Source organism: Anomaloglossus baeobatrachus, chromosome 5, assembly GCF_048569485.1.
Source record: "Anomaloglossus baeobatrachus isolate aAnoBae1 chromosome 5, aAnoBae1.hap1, whole genome shotgun sequence".
NCBI lineage: Eukaryota > Metazoa > Chordata > Amphibia > Anura > Aromobatidae > Anomaloglossus > Anomaloglossus baeobatrachus.
Genome location: NC_134357.1, coordinates 567,229,485 through 567,249,161, shown reverse-complemented (window position 1 = coordinate 567,249,161; position 19,677 = coordinate 567,229,485). Strand labels below are relative to the sequence as shown.

Genomic DNA, 19,677 nt, shown 5'->3' with positions numbered 1-19,677 from the left:
AATATTTGCGCAGCCACGTTCTCACGAAGTTGGCAACGTGTCCCAACAAGTGGTGGACGATGATGAGACACAATTGTCAGGAAGTCAGGAGGAGGAGCAGGGTGCGGAAGAGGAAGATGACGTGGTGGATGATCCAGTAACTGACCCAACCTGGCAGGAGGATATGCAGAGCGAGGACAGCAGTGCACAGGGGGAGGGAGGCGTAGCATCACAACAGGCAGTAAGAAGCAGGGTGGTGGCCCCAGGCAGAAGTCAGGCAACCGTTCCCCGGAACAACACGACGACACAAGGTGACTGTACAAATGTTAGGTCTTCCCGAGTCTGGCAGTTTTTTAAGTTGGATCCAGATGATTCAAAAAAGGCCATTTGCAACACCTGCCGTGCCAGCATCAGCAGGGGTACCAAAACTAGCAGCCTGACCACCACCAGCATGATCAGGCACATGTCAGCCAAGCACCCGACTTTGTGGGAAGTACAACAGAGTCGAGGAGCAGTGCTTGCTGATGTCACTGCTACGTCTTCGCTGGTTGTGCATGCGAGCCAATCCTCTGTCCATGCTGCCTGCGAACAAGCCTCCTCCACTCCTGCACCTGCAGTTGCCTACGCAGAAAGAACACCATCATCAAGCACGTCCTTGTCCCAGCGCAGCGTTCAGTTATCCATTCAGCAAACCTTTGAACGCAGGCGCAAATACACTGCCAACACCCCACATGCCACAGTTCTAAATGCTAACATTTCGCGACTGCTTGCGCTGGAAATGTTGCCTTTTAGGCTGGTGGAGACAGAAGCATTCCGTGACCTGATGGCGGCAGCTGTCCCACGTTACTCGGTCCCCAGCCGCCACTATTTCTCCCGGTGTGCCGTCCCCGCGTTGCATAACCACGTGTCACAAAACATCACACGTGCCCTGAACAACGCTGTTTCACCCAAGGTCCACCTAACCACAGACACTTGGACAAGTGCTTGTGGGCAAGGCCGCTACATCTCGTTGACGGCACACTGGGTTAATATTGTGGAAGCTGGGACCCAGTCTGAGCGAGGGACGGAACACGTCCTTCCCACACCAAGGTTTGCAGGCCCTACCTCAGTCAGTGTTTCACCCACACTCTACAGCTCCGGAATGTCATGCTCTTCAGCCTCCTCCTCCTCCTGCGCATCCTCATCCACTGTGCCCTCCACACCAGTCACAAGCTGGAAGCACTGCAGCACTGCCTCGGCGAAGCGGCAACAGGCTGTGCTGAAGCTAATCTGCATAGGTGACAAACCCCACAATGCAGAAGAGCCGTGGACAGCTCTGAAACAGCAGGCAGATCACTGGCTCACACCTCTGAACCGAAAGCCAGGAAAGGTCGTGTGTGACAATGGCCGGAACCTGGTGGCGGCTTTGAGGCGAGGCCAGCTGACACATGTTCCATGCGTGGCCCATGTGCTCAACCTCGTGGTTCAGCGGTTTATAAAGTCATACCCAGAGCTGTCTGATCTGCTGGTAAAAGTTCGCCGCCTGTCTGCACATTTTCAAAAGTCACCTACTGCTTCAGCCGGCCTTGCCGGCTTTCAGCGCCGTTTGCATCTTCCGGCTCAGACTGGTGTGTCATGTCCCCACGCGTTGGAATTCAACTCTGCACATGTTGGTCAGGATATGTGAGCAGAAGAGGGCAGTTGTTGAGTACCTGCATCACCTAAGCCGTCGGGAAATGGGTCAAACTCCACACATAACACCTGAGGAGTGGAGATGGATGTCAGACCTATGTACCATCCTCCAAAACTTTGAGGACTCCACCAAGATGGTGAGTGGTGATGACGCCATTATTAGCGTCACCATACCGCTACTCTGCCTTCTAAAACGGTCTCTGCTGAAAAACAAATATGATGCATTGCAGGCGGAGCGCGATGAGTTGCAGCAAGAAACAGTAGTGGGTGTGGGTGATAACGCACAGCCCAACCTCGTCTCATCACAACGTGCAGTGGAGGACTATGACGAGGAGGAGGATGAAGACATGGAGCAACTCTCCGGCCAAATTGAGGATATGACATGCACACCAGTCATATCCTCGGTTCAGCGTGGCTGGCCAGAGGACAGGGTAGATGAGGAGGAGGAGGAGGAGGAGGAGGAGGAGGACAGCATGTTCAGTCATCTTGTTGGTCAGGCTACTGAAGTCCTGGCTGTTAAGAGTCTGGCGCACATGGCTGACTTTATGGTAAGCTGCCTGTCTCGTGACCCTCGCGTTAAGAACATCTTGGCCGACAATCATTACTGGTTGGTAACACTGTTAGACCCACGCTACAAGGAGAACTTTTTGTCTCTTATTCCCGTGGAGGAGAGGTCAACCAAAATGCAGCAGTTCCGGAAGGCCATACTCACGGAAGTAGGCAAAGCATTCCCCTCACAAAACGCTAGCGGCATAGGTCAGGAATCAGTGGACAACCGAGGCGTTCAGCCGAGAGAGGCACAAGTCCAATCCGCCAGAGGTAGGGGAACAGTCTTTAAGATGTGGGACAGTTTTCTCAGCCCCTCACGTACCACAGCCCCTGAGGTGCGGGGTAGTGCCACAAGAAATCCTAAGTTTGCCCAGATGCTGAAGGAGTACCTTGCAGATCGAACAACTGTACTCCGACATTCCTCTGTGCCTTACAATTATTGGGTATCCAAGCTGGACACGTGGCATGAATTGGCTCTCTACGCCTTGGAAGTCCTGGCCTGCCCTGCTGCTAGCGTTTTGTCAGAGCGTGTTTTTAGTGCCGCAGGTGGAATCATTACAGATAAACGCACCCGCCTGTCAACTGAAAATGCTGACAGGCTGACTCTGATCAACATGAACAAGGGTTGGATTGGGCCAGACTTCACTACACCACCAGCAAATGAGAGCGGAATTTAAAGTTTGCCATGTACCTCCACTCACCCATGGGTACACACTTCTGGACTTTGGATAATCGCTGGACTGCTCCTCCTTCTCCTCATGCGCCACCATGATGATGACCGTTACAAATTGCAATACTTAGGCCTTTGTTTCAGGTATACCCCCAGTGGTAAATTTTTTCGCCCATTCTTTGCAGAATGGACATTACAACGACAGGAGACCTGCTCCTTTGCAATGGGAACAATGTTTTGAGGCCCTCATGCACGTCTCTACCCAGGGACAACATGGAGCCTCCCAATTTTTGGCTGCCCTGCCTAAGGGCTATACTATAATACACCCACTTCCTTAAAATGGACACTTAATGTTTTGAGGCCCTCATGCACGTCTCTACCCAGGGACAACGTGGAGCCTCCCAATTTTTGGCTGCCCTGGCAAAGGGCTATACTGAAATAGACCCACTTCCTTACAATGGGCACTTCAGGTTTACAGGCCCTCATGCACGTCTCTATCCAGGGACAATGTGGAGCCTCCCAATTTTTGGCTGCCCTGGCAAAGGGCTATACTGAAATAGACCCACTTCCTTACAATGGGCACTTCAGGTTTACAGGCCATCATGCACGTCTCTATCCAGGGACAATGTGGAGCCTCCCAATTTTTGGCTGCCCTGGCAAAGGGCTATACTGAAATAGACCCACTTCCTTACAATGGGCACTTCAGGTTTACAGGCCCTCATGCACGTCTCTATCCAGGGACAATGTGGAGCCTCCCAATTTTTGGCTGCCCTGGCAAAGGGCTATACTGAAATAGACCCACTTCCTTACAATGGGCACTTCAGGTTTACAGGCCCTCATGCACGTCTGTATGCAGGGGCATTGGTGAACCTCACAATTTTGGACTGCCCTGGCAAAGGAAAATACTACAAAGACTCACTTCCTCAAAATGGGCACATTAGACTCAAGAGGCCTTCATGTACGTCTCTTCTCAGGGACATCGGAGTGCCACACAATGTTTTCACGTAAAATCTTTCATGTATTATTAATCTCAAAAAGTAACATACACCAGCTCTATCTCACTATTGGGTATGTGCCCTTAACATTTCTGCCATGAAAAATCATTTTGGGGTCATTTTGGAAGGTTTTCTGGTGAGTCCGTAAAAATGGCGTAAAACGCGGACAAAATTGTTCACAGCTGTGACTTTTCAGTGATAAATGCTTCAAGGGGTCTTCCCCATGCTGTTGCCATGTCATTTGAGCACTCTTCTGAGACTTTTGTGCCATTTTTAGGGTTTCTCCATGCTGCCGGGGGGTCATTTCACAAAAATACTCGGGTCTCCCATAGGATAACATTGGGCTCGTTGCTCGGCCCGAGTACACGAGTATCTTGGGAGGCTCGGCCCGAGCTTCGAGCACCCGAGCTTTTTAGTACTCGCTCATCACTAATGCTAACCACTAGCTTGAGCATCACTGTGCATCGGTGCTCAGCCTTGTGCAAGCTGCTTGCAGTGTTTGAATGGCTCACACTGGGGATAACTCCGACATCTCCACTATCGGGGTTAATCCAGAGGTTAGGGATAGCCTAGGGTCCCCTAGCATGAGGGACAGTATAGGATCCCTTTGTCCCTTGCTATCCCAGTCACATTGTGACAGTATGATGTGCTCTACCACATTTTTGCTTTATATCAGCATCACTACTCTAGTAATTGTATTTTGTATGTTTTTACATCAGTTCATCTTCTTTCCCTTTTAGGTTCCTACAATATAAGATACTGATTGATTGATTAATATTTTCCTGACCCGTTAAGGATGGATAGGGACAGGGACAAGATGGTGGAGAGGATATTACACCTCACCCTAGAGATCCTCTTCCGGCTTACTGGAGAGGTGAGAGATTCTGATGACGTCACATTACACCATTCTTATCTATGGGAATAACAGATGGACAGAACTGGAGAGGTGAGGACTCTGGAAATGTCTGGAGTGAGATTTCTTACTGTGTCTCTCCATAACCAGGATTACACAGTAGTGAAGAAGACCTCTAGTGAGCGCTGTCAGGCCCCTGTGTCTGAGGGATGGGGAAGACCCCTGAGCCCAATCACGGGGCCTCCACCTCACCCCCCGATACATGAGGACATCAATGACCAGAAGATCCTAGAACTCACCTACAAGATGATTGAGCTGCTGACTGGAGAGGTGACACTGCTGGGAATGCTGGGACATTATACAGTAACGCTATGAAGGGATCGGGGGTGACGGTATCATTATATGTCTCAGGTTCTTATAAGGTGTCAGGACGTCACCGTGTATTTCTCCATGGAGGAGTGGGAGTATTTAGAAGGACACAAAGATCTGTACAAGGACGTCATGATGAAGGTTCCCCAGCCCCTCACATCACCAGGTAATAGACAGGACTAAATACACACGGCCTATAATTATCTGTATGTAAGGAATGAATTCAGTCCCTGTATGTGTCTCCTCCAGGTCTATCCAGTAAGAGGACAACACCAGAGAGATGTCCCCGTCCTCTTCTCCCACAGGACTGTAAACAAGAAGACCCCGATGTTCCTCAGGATCATCAGGTAGATGGAGAGAAGGTGCCATGAAATCTCCCTATGAGGTGTAGACGGCTGTGAAGGTCTTGTGCTCAGTCTTGTGTTATCCTCCAGTGTTATATGTGTTATACTTGTGTAATGAGAGCGGTGGAGATGGCAGGATTAGAGCTGATCATAGATGGGACTTCTCCATCTGTCTGTGACTTTTACAATATTTGTTTCAGGGGGAAGATCTGCCCCATATTAATACTACAGAGACATATGTGAGGGGTGATGAGCGGAGTAAAGAAGAGATTCCTACAGCTAGCCGCACAGGTGAGTAGTGACCACTACATGCAGAGAAGTCACAGATTCTTCTAATCGGAAAATGTGTGTGTGTGTGTGTGTATGTATATGTATATGTATATGTATATATATATATATATATATATATATATATATATATATATATATATATATATATATATAATATATACACGCGCACGCACGCGTGTATATATATACAGGGTGGTCCAAAAGTAGGTGGACAGTATGTGTAATAAGGTTATCACACATGGTGGAAAGTGAAACTGACTCAGTTTACCTTAGCAGCCAATCAGATTCAACCTTTCATTTTACAAAGAGTCCGTGAAGAATGAAGAGTGGAATCTGTTTGGTTGCTAAGGACAACTGAGTGAGTTTCACTTTACACCATGTTTGATAACCCTATTACACATACTGTCAACCTACTTTTGGACTACCCTGTATATATAAAATTTGGGCTCTCTGGTAGCTGCACAGCACAGGTTTCATATCAAAATAGCATAAGGTATATTTTACTTCATAAAATTTACAGCTCCAAAAATGAAAACACCCTTTCTTCAGCACAAAGAACAAACCATCTTTTTTTCAGCACAAAGTAATAATAACACCGTTCTTTTTATGGGTAAACAAAATCAAAGTCTCACCAATTTGGGATTACAGGCACTTCTCAGTCTCTAACATAGACATCCCCCAGGCACGGTCTTTCTCCAGTTCCAGTATGACACATCACTACTTACGGAACTAAACCAGGGGCGTTTTATTCAGCCAGTATGAAGAAGATTGCAGTAAAGGAGCGACCTTTTTCAGGCAAGCTGTTTTGGTTGCTCCTAAATCTCGGATCAAAAATCCAGTCATGTAAAAACTCTCTCAGTAATCTAGTATTACTGGTACAGATTTACATTACCGAGGCCAGCCGCCTCAATAGCAAATACCTGCCATCCAGGACTTTACATCCTTCTTTCTTTCATACAAACCCCTACTGCCCAAAGCTGGAGGGCTTGGCACGATCTGCCAATAAACAGAGTATCCACATTTCCATGTTGCTTATGTCGCGGGCGGAGGAGGGGACGCTGCACTCTCCCACTGCTCGGGTCCGGCCGCTGCTGCTGCGGCTACTGCTCGGTGGTGGCTCGAGCGGTGGGCCGGATCCCGGGGACTCGAGCGGCGTTCCTCGCCCGTGAGTGAAAAGGGGATTTGATTGTGGGGATTGGATATTGTCCGTGACGCCACCCACGGTTGTGGTGATATTGGTGACACCACCGCTGCTCTGGACGGGGATCCCGGGAGCGATGACAGGGAGCAGCCTGGATGTTAGTTCTCCCCTCCGTGGGTAGGGGGTTGGTTGTCCCGGGGCCCGGTGATGGGGTAGGGATGTTTGGCAGGTGAGTTATGGGGCCTGGCGAGGTGCAGGGTCGCGGGGGCAGCGCTGTGCCGGACGGCACGGTGGTACTCACTCAGCCAATGATGAGGACACAGTTCTCGGTAAAACACACTGCTGGATGGACGGGTCCCACAGACGGCTGCGGTGTTTCTCCTCCCGGCAGGGTGATGGTGACTGCCTTTCCCTGCACCTGTGTAACGTGTACGGTTCCAATGGGTTCCCACCGTTAACCCGCTCCCCAGCTTGGATGGGTGCTGAAGGAGCCCCTTTTGCCCGCAGGCTCTGGCCCTGGGAACTTTAGCCTTGGCGGTGACTGTGTTTCCCTCTCTCGGTTGGACTGTTGCCTTCTGACGGGACTTGGCTGCTGGGAAACCCAGGAGGTTCCCTTCACTAACGAATTTGGCAAATTCACGGCGACTCCTAGCCTTGCCGGGGTCCGTAAGCCCCTGCCGGATGGTGCTGGCTTCTCTTTGCGTACCGGTCCGGTACCGCTGGGCCACCGCCCGTCCACGGTCCTTACGGTTAGCTCCAATAGGCCACTCCTGCAGACGGTCACCACCGTCTGCCAACCTTGCTGATCCGTCCGGGCCACACACCCGGACCAACTTCAGTCTGCTCCTTTACCACTTTCCTTCCTTCCACTTTCCACTCTCAAACTGAACTGCCTGCTTTTCCCGCCTCCAGGACTGTAAACTCCTCGGTGGGCGGGGCCAACCGCCGGCCCCACCCCCTGGTGTGGACATCAGCCCCTGGAGGAAGGCAACAAGGGTTTTTGTCTGACTTCGGTGTGCCTGACCGGGAGTGTGGGGTGTGTAGGTGTTGTTCTGTGACGACCTGGCTTGTCCAGGGCGCCACACTTACTGGGTTCGTGCTCTGTAATTGAGTAATCTTTCTCACATGGGGAAAGTTTGCTACCCAAGCAAACTATTGGTGTTCCTCCCCATTGATCTCTTTGGATATGACAAGTCCTAGCCTGACATTAGACGGAATCTGTCTGGACTAGGAATGTTTTGGAGGAATTTGGCACTACCACCACTGGATGCCTACAGAGGGCAAATTTAAGCTCCTGAAATGCCCTCTCAGCCTCTGGAGTCCACTTTCCCAACTGATTTGGTGCCTTTTATGAGATCAGTTAGAAGTGGTACTATTAAGGCAAAATTAGGGACAAACGTCGTGTGATAGCCTATCTGACAATGTGCTATTGTGGGTTATGTACCATTTTGTGTGGGTTCATGTTTTGGACGTGGTGGTCTGTCTGTTCGATGTATTGTTTGCTCTGTCTGCAAGGTTATTACCCCTTGCAGTGCTATTATCCCTAGGTCTCGGGGAGGGGGAATGGAATCCACCCAAACTCTCTGTTTACCTGGGGGATTAGTCATTCTGAGTGAGATTTACAAGAGAGAAAAATCAGGATTGAACCTCTGAGGGAAAAGCTGCGGCTCCCCAGAGAGACCTGGACACTTATGGTTTATTGGACTATATTCGTGTTTCTGGACTATTTTTTTTTTTTTTACCCTCTGTATGGTGGATTATGTTATGGACCGTTTGATTTGCTTGGAATAAATGTTTTTTGGATTCTTCATCCATCTCTCGCTGTTGATTGTGTGATATGGGAGAAAGACCCCGTCACAGCCTACATTCCAAGGAATGCCCTGACCTGTTTTTTTCTGAAGGGGCAAGGCCATCTCTATATCACCTCCTTTGAAATTATCTCCTTGCGGGCGTCATAAATCTTATTAGGCTTTAAGTTGACCGGAGCATGAGGCTCAGTGAGCATCCCATTCTTAATAACATGAGGGCGACCTGGCAACTGAGGTCATGTCTCTATTTAGTGTATCAATTTCATGCACTGCTGTTTTTGTTAAAGCGACAAAGTTTCTGCCACTTTGGCACACTCAATGTTAGCTATTGACTAGGCCAACAAGCAAGGGGATTTGAGTGGTTCTCTATCTTATCAGGGTTTTACTAAATTGATATTAGTAGATTGATATGATATCTCTGGAAGGGTTTCCTTTTCCCTTACTGGTGTATTTTATAGTTGACCTCTCTCACTATTTCCTGCACCTCATAGCGTCCCTGCTACCAAAGCTTTATGTTCCAGTCTTAAATAGAAGTTCCTTTTTAAGTGAACGCTTGGGATATGTTCATATTGCAGTTTGTTTGTTTTTTTTATAACTGAATCTTTTATGAAATTTTTTAAAACAGACACGGAAAAAGTACATGAATGCATAGATATGTCTCACAAGCATATGAGCAATAACTGTAAACCGAGCATCAGTGTACATATCATACTATCCCATATTGCAGTTTTTGCATGTCATTGGCTCAGTGGGGTTTTCAAGTGAAGACCTCAAAAGTGCGATTCAGGAGTAATTCCTTACTGGGCCATTGTCTTCAGGAGCAATTCCCGATAGGCACAAAAGCATGGTTGAGTGTGTGGTCAACTACGCTTTTGTGCCCACTTTTGTTAGATGAACACTGCCAAAAAAGAGCACATTAACTCTATCTGCCCAATTAAAGTAAATAAAATTCCGTCAGAAAAGAAAATCCACAACCCTTCCCGAACTTGGAAAATCATTTTTTTTTTAATCAGAAGTGAGGAGTAGATTTTAAAGTTAGGAAAAGTATATACAATTATTTGTCCTCTTAGCATTCACTCCTGGCTTTGTTTACAATTTCTTTACAATTCTCCTCTGAGCATTGACTGATGACATTCAACAATGAAAGGGGTTGCCCACTACTATGACAACAACGTCTGCTTCCCATATTTTCCCTAGGTAAAATAATAAAGCCTATATTCACTTCTTGTACTGCTGCCCTTCCAGCAGTGTCGGGGCTCACGTGGGGTTGTGACATCACGCTAGCCTTGCTTCCAATCAGTGCTGGATTCCTTTTTCTCACCTTTGGACCAAACTAATCAACAGGAAGTGAGCGCTGCAGCTGAGCTCTCTTCCTGTTGATTGCTCGTTTGGTGCGAAGGCGAGGAGAAGACGTCAGCGCTGATTGAACGTGGGTATCGCGTAACGTCACAACACCATGTGAACCAAGGCACCCCGAGCTTGGACATCGTCAGAAGGGCGCCAATACGGGAGGTGAATATAGGTGTTTTTATTTTACCTGTCAAAATGTTGAAGCAGAAGGGGTTGTCTCAGTACTGGACAACCACTTTAAACATAATTTCATGAAGATGTTGGCTTCATAAACAATAAAACTGCAAGAAAGTAGTAAGTGGCCTAGCATCATCGTCTTGTGCTTGTGTTGAGGTCTGTTAGATTGCGACCTGTTTTGCATCACGGTCTTTAGTAATTAATTGTCTTGTAATTTGTATAGATATATTTAAATATAAAAATATCAGAATAAATTTTAGTTGACATTATTCAAAAATAATACTCTGTTTTTTTCTTACCAGATGACTGTCCCAGGAGCTCAGAGGGACATTGGATAACTTTAGATTGTAAAGTGGATGATTGTGATATCACACAAGATACATGTGAAGAACATATAATAATTACAAAAATAGGTCATCACAGTCAAGATATATATCCTTTTGAACAGGTCTTATCTTCGCATTCATCACAGACTGTTAAGAAAAATAAATGTCACAGAAAAGGTGTCATGAATCAAAGAGGTCACAAAGGGAAGAAGGCATTTTCATGTTCAGAATGTGGAAAATGTTTTGACTGGAAATCAAATCTTATGAAGCATAAGAAAAGTCACACAGGGGAGAAGCCATTTTCTTGTGAAGAATGTGGGAAATGTTTTACAGAGAAATCAGACCTTTTTAGACATCAAAGAATTCACACAGGATTGAAGCCATTTTCATGTTCAGACTGTGGGAAATGTTTTACAGAGAAATCAGATCTTTTTAGACATCAGAGAATTCACACAGGAGCCAAGCCATATTCATGTTCAGAATGTGGGAAATCTTTTAATGAGAAAGCAAACCTTGTTAGACATCAGTGGGTCCACACAGGGGTGAAACCATTTTCATGTTCAGAATGTGGGACATTTTTTACCGATAAATCATCGCTTGCTACACATCAAAATATTCACACAGGAGCAAAGCCGTTTTCATGTTCAGAATGTGGAAAATGTTTTAACCGGAAAGAAATTCTTATTAGACATAAGAAAAGTCACACAGGAATTAAGCCACATTGTTGTGAAAAATGTGGGAAATGTTTTAGAGAGAAATCAGTTCTTTATAGACATCAGAGCATTCACACAGGAGCAAAACCATTTTTATGTTCAGAATGTGGGAAATGTTTCAGCCAGAAATCGTGTCTTGTTACACATCAGAGAATTCATTCAGGAGCAAAGCCATTTGAATGTTCAGAATGTGGAAAATGTTATGTCTCTCAGTCAAGTCTTGTAAAACATAAGTGGGTACACTCAGGAGTGAAGCCATATTCATGTTTAGAATGTGAGAAATGTTTTGCCCAGAGTTCAGATCTTCTTAGACATAAAAAAGTTCACACAGGGGAGAAGCCATTTTCATGTCCAGAATGTAATAAATGTTTTACGAAAAAATTATATCTTAATAACCATCAAAAAATTCACACAGAGCAAAAGCCACTTTAATGTAGTATATATGGAAAGTTTTTGAATTGCCATCAAAAATCTTACACAGGAAAAAAACATTTCCATGTCCTGTATGTTTGAAATGTACGCACAAATCAAATTTGCTTAAACATCAAAGGACTCATATAGGGAGACAGACTTTTTTTGCTGCTAAAAAACATACGACAGTTATAGATAAAATACAGTCATGCTTCATTGATGAGAATTTTGAGCACTAAATGTTGGTTAAGAACTTCAGAATGTACAGAGCTGTGAAATTGTCTGTCCTTTTGTACAGTTTCTTCTATTTTTCACTAATTTGTCACATGTCAATGGATATGTCTTATCGGGGCAGCGTGGGTCGAGCAGGGTCATAGGAGACAGGCTCACAGATGCGCTCGGGGGTGTCTGCAGCGGGTGCATTGATCCGTGGGCGGGCTGCGAGGGTGTTTTGGCGATGGGTGCGTCGATTGGCGGGCAGACTGCAAGGTTGTCTTGGCGGCAGGTGCATTGTGCTGACTGCTGGCTCCATTGAATCGCCCGCAGTGAACTTCAAGAAAATGGCTGTGGAGTCCACTCTGTGCAAGTGCCGCCTCCGTGGCCATTTTCTTGAACCGTCAACCGCGGGTTATTCAATGGAGCCGGCAGTCAGCTCAATGCACCAGCCGCCGAGACACCCTCGCAGCCCGCCACCAAATCAACGCACTCGCCGCCGAGACACCCCGTGTTGTGACACCTCCACAGACTACCTGCCCGCAGATTAATGGTGCCCGCCGCGACATCCCTGAGCGCGTCCTGTGACCTGCTTCCTATAACTCCCACTCCACCACCGTTGCCCTGGTAAGCCATACCTGGGGGATTCAATTGCGCCCATCGGTACACCCCCGAGCCTGCAGTATCGCTGACCCTCCTGAGCCACAACACCCCCTCCTCTGAGCCTGCAACATCGCCTACCCTGCTTCCTGTGACTTTCCTGAGCTGCTCCACCACCGCTACTTTTCCCTGGTGAGCATTAGGATCGTTTTAACATTAAATATTATTTTTTTCCTATTTTCCTCCTCTAAATTTAGGGTGCGTCTTATAATCCAGTGCGTCTTACAAAACAAAAAATAGAGGTAAATACAAAATGAAACTTTTTCAAGGAAAAAAATAAATTGCTTCCCTAAACCAAATAGGTTGATGTGCCACCCTTGGCAGTTACAAATGCAAATAAAAACTTTGTGATAACTTTTGATAAGTGTTTTACATCACTGTGGAGGAATTTTGTCCAATTTTCTATACAGAATTGTTTTAATTCTGCCACATTGGAGGATTTTCAAGCAATACTCTGAAGCAGCCACTGTTTACCCAGGTGAGAAAACCATACCCCATGGCAAAAAACCCAAGATTGGATACATGCAGGAAGATTGCATTCTGATATGTGAGTGGACTATGCAGGATTGGTACAACAAGCAGGGGTAGCCCCGATTTGTAGGATGTGTTTTTAAGTGGTTTAACCCGAGATGGGTCCAACCATGGAGTCACCGTAAGAGGGATATTTGTAAAGCTTTGCTCAACCTAAGTCCAACGAGTTCAACCTTGTAGCCTATTTAAAAGTAAAAGCAGCTTTCAAGGGGCATTAAAATGGAGGAGGACGTATTAATATGCAGGGCCTCTTACTTAGACACGTTAATTTGAAAGTTAGATAGGCTATTGTATAATTGAAATTCTTGCCATCAAGTTTGGAAGTGAGCTGACTGGGTCGTTAGAATGAAGAAAAGCCAATCATCTGCAGATGCCGCAATCTCTTAATGATAGGTCCAAATACAAGGGCCCATAATGTTAGTATTAGACCTGATTCTCCTGAGGAAAGGCTCCAGTGTAGGTATAAAAATTATAGGACATAGTGGGCACCCTTGAAGTGCAAACTCCTTTGATAAAACTCCATTTACCTTCACCTTGCAGGTTGGCTTTATGTATAAAGTAGAGATCCAGCTCAGCATCTTAGGCCCCAGACCTAAGCCACAGTGTATCTAATTCGTGAAAGACCAATTTACCCTATCAAAGGCCTTTTCTGCATCAGTAGATAAGAGCATGAGGGGCTGATACTTAATTCTGGCTTTACGAATAAGGTTCAATGGCTTGGTAGTATTGTCCCTAGCCTACCTACAGTTGGAACCAGAAGTTTCCATCCACTCTCTATAAAGACACATTGTAGGTTTTTCTCCCTATCTGACATGAAGTCAGAATAAACCTTTCCCATTTTAGGTCAATTAGGAACCAAAATTATTTATATTTGCCAAATACCAGAATAATGAGAGATATATAGCGCTGACATATTCCGCAGCGCTTTACATACATCAGGAACACTGTCCCCATTGGGGCTCACAATCTAAAGTCCCTATCTGTATGGCTTTGGAGGAAACCGGAGTACCCGGAGGACCCGGAGGAAACCAACGCAAACACGGGGAGAACATACAAACTTTTTGCAGATGGTGTCCTTGGTGGGATTTGAACCCAGGACCCACCGTGCCACCCAGAGAGTGTTTTAAGGCATTTTTCTGGTTGTAACTGAGCTATGTTTGTAGGTCGCCTTGCTCGCACCGGCCTTTTCAGCTTTGCCTTTACCTTTTTGAACAGGATTGAGCTCACGGGCGGCTTTCTGATGGCCACTCCAAAACATTGACTTTGTTCTCCTTAAAGCCACTTTGTAACCAGTTTGGCAGTAGCTTCTCATCATAATCCATTTGGAAGACCCATTTCCGCCAAGCTTAAAGTTCTGGCTGATGTCTTGAGATGTTACTTCAGTATTGCCACATAATCTTTTTTCCTCATGATGCCATCTATTTTATGAACTGCACCAGTCCCTACTGCAGCAAAACAATCCCACCATATGATGCGGTCACCCCCTTGTTTCACAGTTGGGATGGTGTTTTTAGGCTCCCTTTTTCCACCAAATGTAACAATGGTCATTATAGCCAAACAGTTCAATTTTTGTTTATTCGGACCACAGGACGTCTCCAAAAATTAAGGTCTATGTTCCCCTGTGCATTTGCAAACATTTGGCTATTTTATGTTTGTTTTGGAGTAATGCCTTCTGTTGATACAGTCCTCGTTTCACTGTGGATTATGACACAATCTTACCAGCTTTTGCCAGCATCTTCACAAGGTCTTTTGCTATTGTTGTTGGGTTGATATGCACATGACTGACTAAAGCACGTTCATCTCTGGTACACAGAAACTACCTCCTTCCTGAGCGGTATGACGGCTGGACATTCACATCTTGTTTGTACTTGCGTATAATTGTTTGTACAAATGAACGAGCCACCTCCAGGTATCTGAAAATTGCACCCAATGATGAACCAGACTTGTGCAAGTCCAAAATTCTCTTCCTGAGATCCTGGCTGATTTCTTTTGACTTTCACATGATGCTACATAAAGAAGCAGTGTGTTTCAGGTGTGCATTACAATAAATCCATAGGTGTGTCTCTAATTAACTCAGATTTTGCCAATAAACCTATCAGAAGCTTCCAAAGACATGACATTACCATATGGGCTTTCCTATATTGTTTAAAGGCATAGTACTCTTAGTGTATGTAAACTTTTGACTTTGCAGAAAGTAATAAAAATGCCTTAAAGGGAACCAATCATCAGGATTTTCGTATATAACCCAAAGCCAGTGCTGTTCTGGCACTATCAGGCAAATTCTCTACATACCTTTAGGGGTCAGCTCAGATGTTTAGGTTTTGAAACCCAAGAAAGTAAAGTTTAAAAAAACGGCAGCTTCTTGAGTGACAGCAGCTGAGGATCAGATATCTGGGGGGTTATTCAGACTTATGCCCCCCTCCTATTAGAATTAGCATAAGTATTATACAAACGATTCACTATTTCACTTGCAGGACCTGTGTGAGGTCATACCCATGTGACCAGAAGGGGCGGGGCCTCAGCCAACAAATCTGATACCATGAATCAACATTTTTTTCTATTGGCTGAGGCCCCACCTCTTCTGGTCACATGGGTATGACATCACACATGTCCTGCAAGTGAAATAGTGAATCGTTTTTATTTCAAATTGTTTTATTGATGAAACTGTTGTCAACATACAAACATATCATTTGTGCAATTACAATACATAAACATCATTTTCTCAATGCCGGGATAACATCCAGAAATTATTACATTACTAAATTTCTTGGAATTCTTCAAATTATCTTTGTGCTATTACCATAATAATAATGATAAATTATAGTTCAGAATTCCCACTTCTTTTCAGAATTCCCACTTCTTTTGACTTCCCGTATCCTAATATACTCATTCTCATTGTATGTCTATTGTCTTTTGAATTGTTGATAAATCTGTTCATATAAAAAATGAAACTAGAAAAATGCAGATTAATGTTAAGAAAAGAAAGAAAGAAGAGGAAAGATACAAGCATAAAGAAGAGGAAATTAGAGAGAAGGGCGAGAGGGGGGAGAGCAAGAAAAGAAAAGAAAAAAAAGGGGGGGGGTGGAAGGAATGAGAATTTCCACCGTTTCTCAGTTCAAAAAGCTCGCCAAACTCTCCACAAACTCTGGGGACTCCATGAACATAATCCATGGTCCCCAAACTGTAGTACATTTTTCTGTGTTCCCATTTAGTTCTGCTGTCAGCTCCTCCATTCTCTGGAGGTTTGTCGTCTCCTCCAACCAATCCAGCACCGTAGGGCATCTAGTCTGTTTCCATAATTGTGGGACAATCATACGGGCAGCCGCCAGGCAAAATCGCAACATGTCCCTTTTTTGTGTTTTAATAGCTCCTGGGAGCATAGAAAGAAGGGCAACCTGGGGGGACTTTTCTATTTCACCTCCGCTCATCTTTTTGTACAGGTAGAACACTGAGTCCCAAAAGGGTTGCAGCTTAGTACAGCTCCACCATATGTGTAGCATTGTACCTGTGTCTGTGCCACACCTCCAGCACACATCAGACACAGAGGGAAATATAGCATGTAATTTAGTCGGGTAATGGTACCACCTTGTGAGAATTTTATAACTTTTCTCTTGAGCGGCGCACGCCAAGGAAAGCTTGAGGGTCCACAGGTACGCGCTGCTCCAATCGTCCTCTGGAATATCCTCTCCCAGGTACTCTCCCCACCTACAGACAAAGTGCGGTTTATCCACCCTATTTCTCTGGTTCAGCATTTTATAAATAAACGAGATGCCATGTCCAGGTGATGACCCCTGTAAAAATACTTTTTTCAAAAGGAGTGGGGGGTGTCCTCATCCTTCTCTCCCTGTCCTGGTACGAGAGGAAAGATTTCAACTGCATATATTCCATCCAGGAAATCTCTCTCCCTGTGGCCTGCATGGAAGTATAAGTTGGTAGGGCGTGTCCCTGGAGTACGTGACCAAAACGAGAATCATCCGCCCGGGTAAATCCCCCGAATCTATGGAAGTGGAGTCCTTGGGGGAACTTCTTATTACCGAATACGGGGGTAAGTGGGCCCTGCTCCTGAGAGAGAGATCCCTTTTTCATCTCTCCATCCCACATCTCCATCGCTGTGTGTGAACTCCATTCCCTTCGCTATCTGGATCATACTTTCTTTCTCTAACCATGGGAGTAAATGTAAGGGAGTTCCCAGTATATCCTGTTCGATCACCACCCATTGTTTCGAATTTCTATGAAAATGCCAGTCCAGTAATCTCGTTAGGATAGCTGCCTTGTAATATAACTGAAAATTTGGGAGCCCCGCCCCCCGTCACTTTTGTGTCTGGTCAGAGTTTTAATTCCTGTTCGCGGTCTCCTGTTCCCCCAGACAAACCCAGACAAGGCTGTCCAGATCTTGGAGAAGTAACTTAGCGGTATCTGTATGGGTATTGTCTGAAACAGGAACAGGAACCTCGGTAACACATCCATTTTTATCGCATTTATACACCCGAACCACGTCAATCTCTTTTTGTCATATTTCTTTAAGTCCCTGATTGTCCTTTCTAATAAGGAGAAAAAATTGTGATGTACAATTTTTGCTGGATCCCTAGGTACCATAACTCCCAGATATTTTGAAACTGACAGTTGCCACTTAAAAGGGAAGTTTTGTGATACTCTCGCATGGTGTTCTGCCGATTAAAGTCACGTTCATGGCCTCTGATTTGGAAAAATTTACTTTGAAGTTGCTTAAGTTGCCAAACTCTTCGAACTCCTTGAGCAAGGACGGGAAGGATATGTGTGGTTGGGAAATGAACATGAGAAGGTCATCTGCGAATAGTGCCAGCTTACGGTTTCCCCCCCGCCTCTATCCTGTGGATGCTTGTGTTGTTTCTCAGGGCGACCGCAAGGTTCTCCATGACTATGACGTATAAGATGGGCGACAGTGGACATCCCTGTCTCGTTCCATTGTGGACCAGAAAGGATGATGATAGAAACCCATTTGTCCTGACTTTTACTGAGGGTCTCGTATACAGGGACGCAATTCTACCCAAAAATTTCTGACCCAAACCCACCTGTCTCAAGGCTGCCATCACAAAGCTCCAACTGACCCGGTCGAAGGCCTTCTCCGCGTCCACTGAAAGTAAACACATGGGGAGAGACTGAGCCTTCGACCGAGCCATCAGGAGGAACAATTTGTTGGTGTTGTCCCGTGCCTCCCGGCCTTTTACGAATCCCACCTGGTCCGTATGTATTATCCCAGGTAGGGACGGGGCAAGTCTGTTGGCAAGTGCTTTAGAGAAAAATTTCAAATCTAAATTAATCAGTGAGATGGGTCTGTAATTCGTAACTAGCAAGTGGTCCTTTCCCGGTTTGGGGATAACACATATGTGTGCTTCAAGAGACTGTGCTACCCACTGGGAGTTTTCAGATATGGAGTTAAATACTTTTGTCATGAACGGGGATAACTGGGGGATAACCGAGTCTGAAAAATTTTATAGAACTTAGAGGTAAACCCGTCCGGACCTGGGCTTTTGCCTGAGGGAGAATCCCTGATAATAGATGCTACTTCTGTCTCTGTAAAGTCTGCTTCTAGGTTTTCAACCTCAGTATTGGGTATGGTCGGCAGGGCTGTTTTAAGTATGTAATCATTTATTTTAGTCTCCAAAGCTTCTTGTGGCATATCCCCAAATTTGCCCCTTATGTCGTAAAGGTCACTATAATATTTTTGAAACTGCTCCGCTATGTGGATTGGGTTCTGAGTCAAAAGGCCGTCCGATTTTTTGATCGTAGGGATGTGACTGGGGTCCCCCCTCGGATGTAATAACCTAGCTTGTGGTCTGCCACATTTGTCCGCATATTCATACATAAATCTTTTTAGTCTATTCCTGTGGCGCTCGTATTGTCGGTCCAAAATGGATTTAAGTTCCTCTCTGTTTTTAACTAGCTCTGTCAGTGTCACCGGGGATAATGTCTGCTTATGGATCATCTCTAGGTCTGAAATATTCTGAAGTAGAGACAGAATGGTTTGGGCTCTCTCCCTCTTAATCCGTGAATCGTTTTTATAATACTTATGCCTCGCCCCCTGTTAGAATTAGCATAAGTCTGAATACCCCCCACAGATATATGATCCTCTGCTGCTGTCACTCAAGAAGCTGCAGATTTTATAAACTTGACTTTCTTGGGTTTTAAAACCTAAGCATCCGAGCTGACAGCTACAGGTATGGATAGAATCTGCCTGGTTTTAAGTTATATACAGAAATTATGGTGATTGGTGCGCTTTCAAACATTCTCTCTCTTCCATTATTTTAGCGTTTGCAAATATAAGTAATTTTGGTTCCTAATTGACCTAAAACCAAAAAGGTTTATTCTGATTTCATGAGAAAAAAGCAAGGTAGCGGTCAAATGGAGCGCTAGGAAACAATAAGGGATTTACTAAAGGGGTTTAAACAAACAAACCTTTTATTGTTAATAGCCCTCTAACGGCCACTACGTGTTTCAACAGCTTATGCTGTCTTCATCAGGTGCATAAGCTGTTGAAACACGTAGTGGCCGGTAGAGGGCTATTAACAATAAAAGGTTTGTTTGTTTAAACCCCTTTAGTAAATCCCCTCTTGTTTCCTAGCGCTCCATTTGACCGCTACCTTGCT

General features: G+C 45.4%; 2 protein-coding genes across 2 annotated transcripts in view; both read left to right on the top strand.

Annotated features, from left to right (window-relative positions):
* The first annotated feature begins 4,640 nt into the window (after window positions 1-4,640).
* LOC142313044 (gastrula zinc finger protein XlCGF66.1-like) lies at window positions 4,641-5,269 on the top strand. Its single transcript, XM_075352030.1, has 3 exons — window positions 4,641-4,738; window positions 4,868-5,047; window positions 5,129-5,269. Exons 1-3 carry the CDS (start codon window positions 4,661-4,663, stop codon window positions 5,267-5,269), a joined length of 399 nt encoding a protein of 132 aa, XP_075208145.1. The 5' UTR covers window positions 4,641-4,660.
* A 68-nt stretch (window positions 5,270-5,337) lies between these two features.
* LOC142312401 (uncharacterized) overlaps window positions 5,338-19,677 on the top strand; it is a 40,319-nt gene continuing 25,979 nt past the window's right edge. The window contains exons 1-3 of the mRNA XM_075351344.1: window positions 5,338-5,433; window positions 5,631-5,721; window positions 10,500-11,453. Of these exons, the coding sequence (XP_075207459.1) occupies window positions 10,706-11,453 (748 nt within the window). The 5' untranslated portion in view covers window positions 5,338-5,433; window positions 5,631-5,721; window positions 10,500-10,705. The remainder of the gene's footprint in view (window positions 5,434-5,630; window positions 5,722-10,499; window positions 11,454-19,677) is intronic.

Excerpts from the sequence above, each read along its gene's own strand:
- LOC142313044 (XM_075352030.1), top strand. The coding sequence starts at position 4,661 with ATGGATAGGGACAGGGACAAGATGGTGGAGAGGATATTACACCTCACC. Across the intron at positions 4,739-4,867 it reads TCTTCCGGCTTACTGGAGAG|GATTACACAGTAGTGAAGAA; the intron begins GTGAGAGATTCT and ends CTCCATAACCAG. Across the intron at positions 5,048-5,128 it reads TTGAGCTGCTGACTGGAGAG|GTTCTTATAAGGTGTCAGGA; the intron begins GTGACACTGCTG and ends TATATGTCTCAG.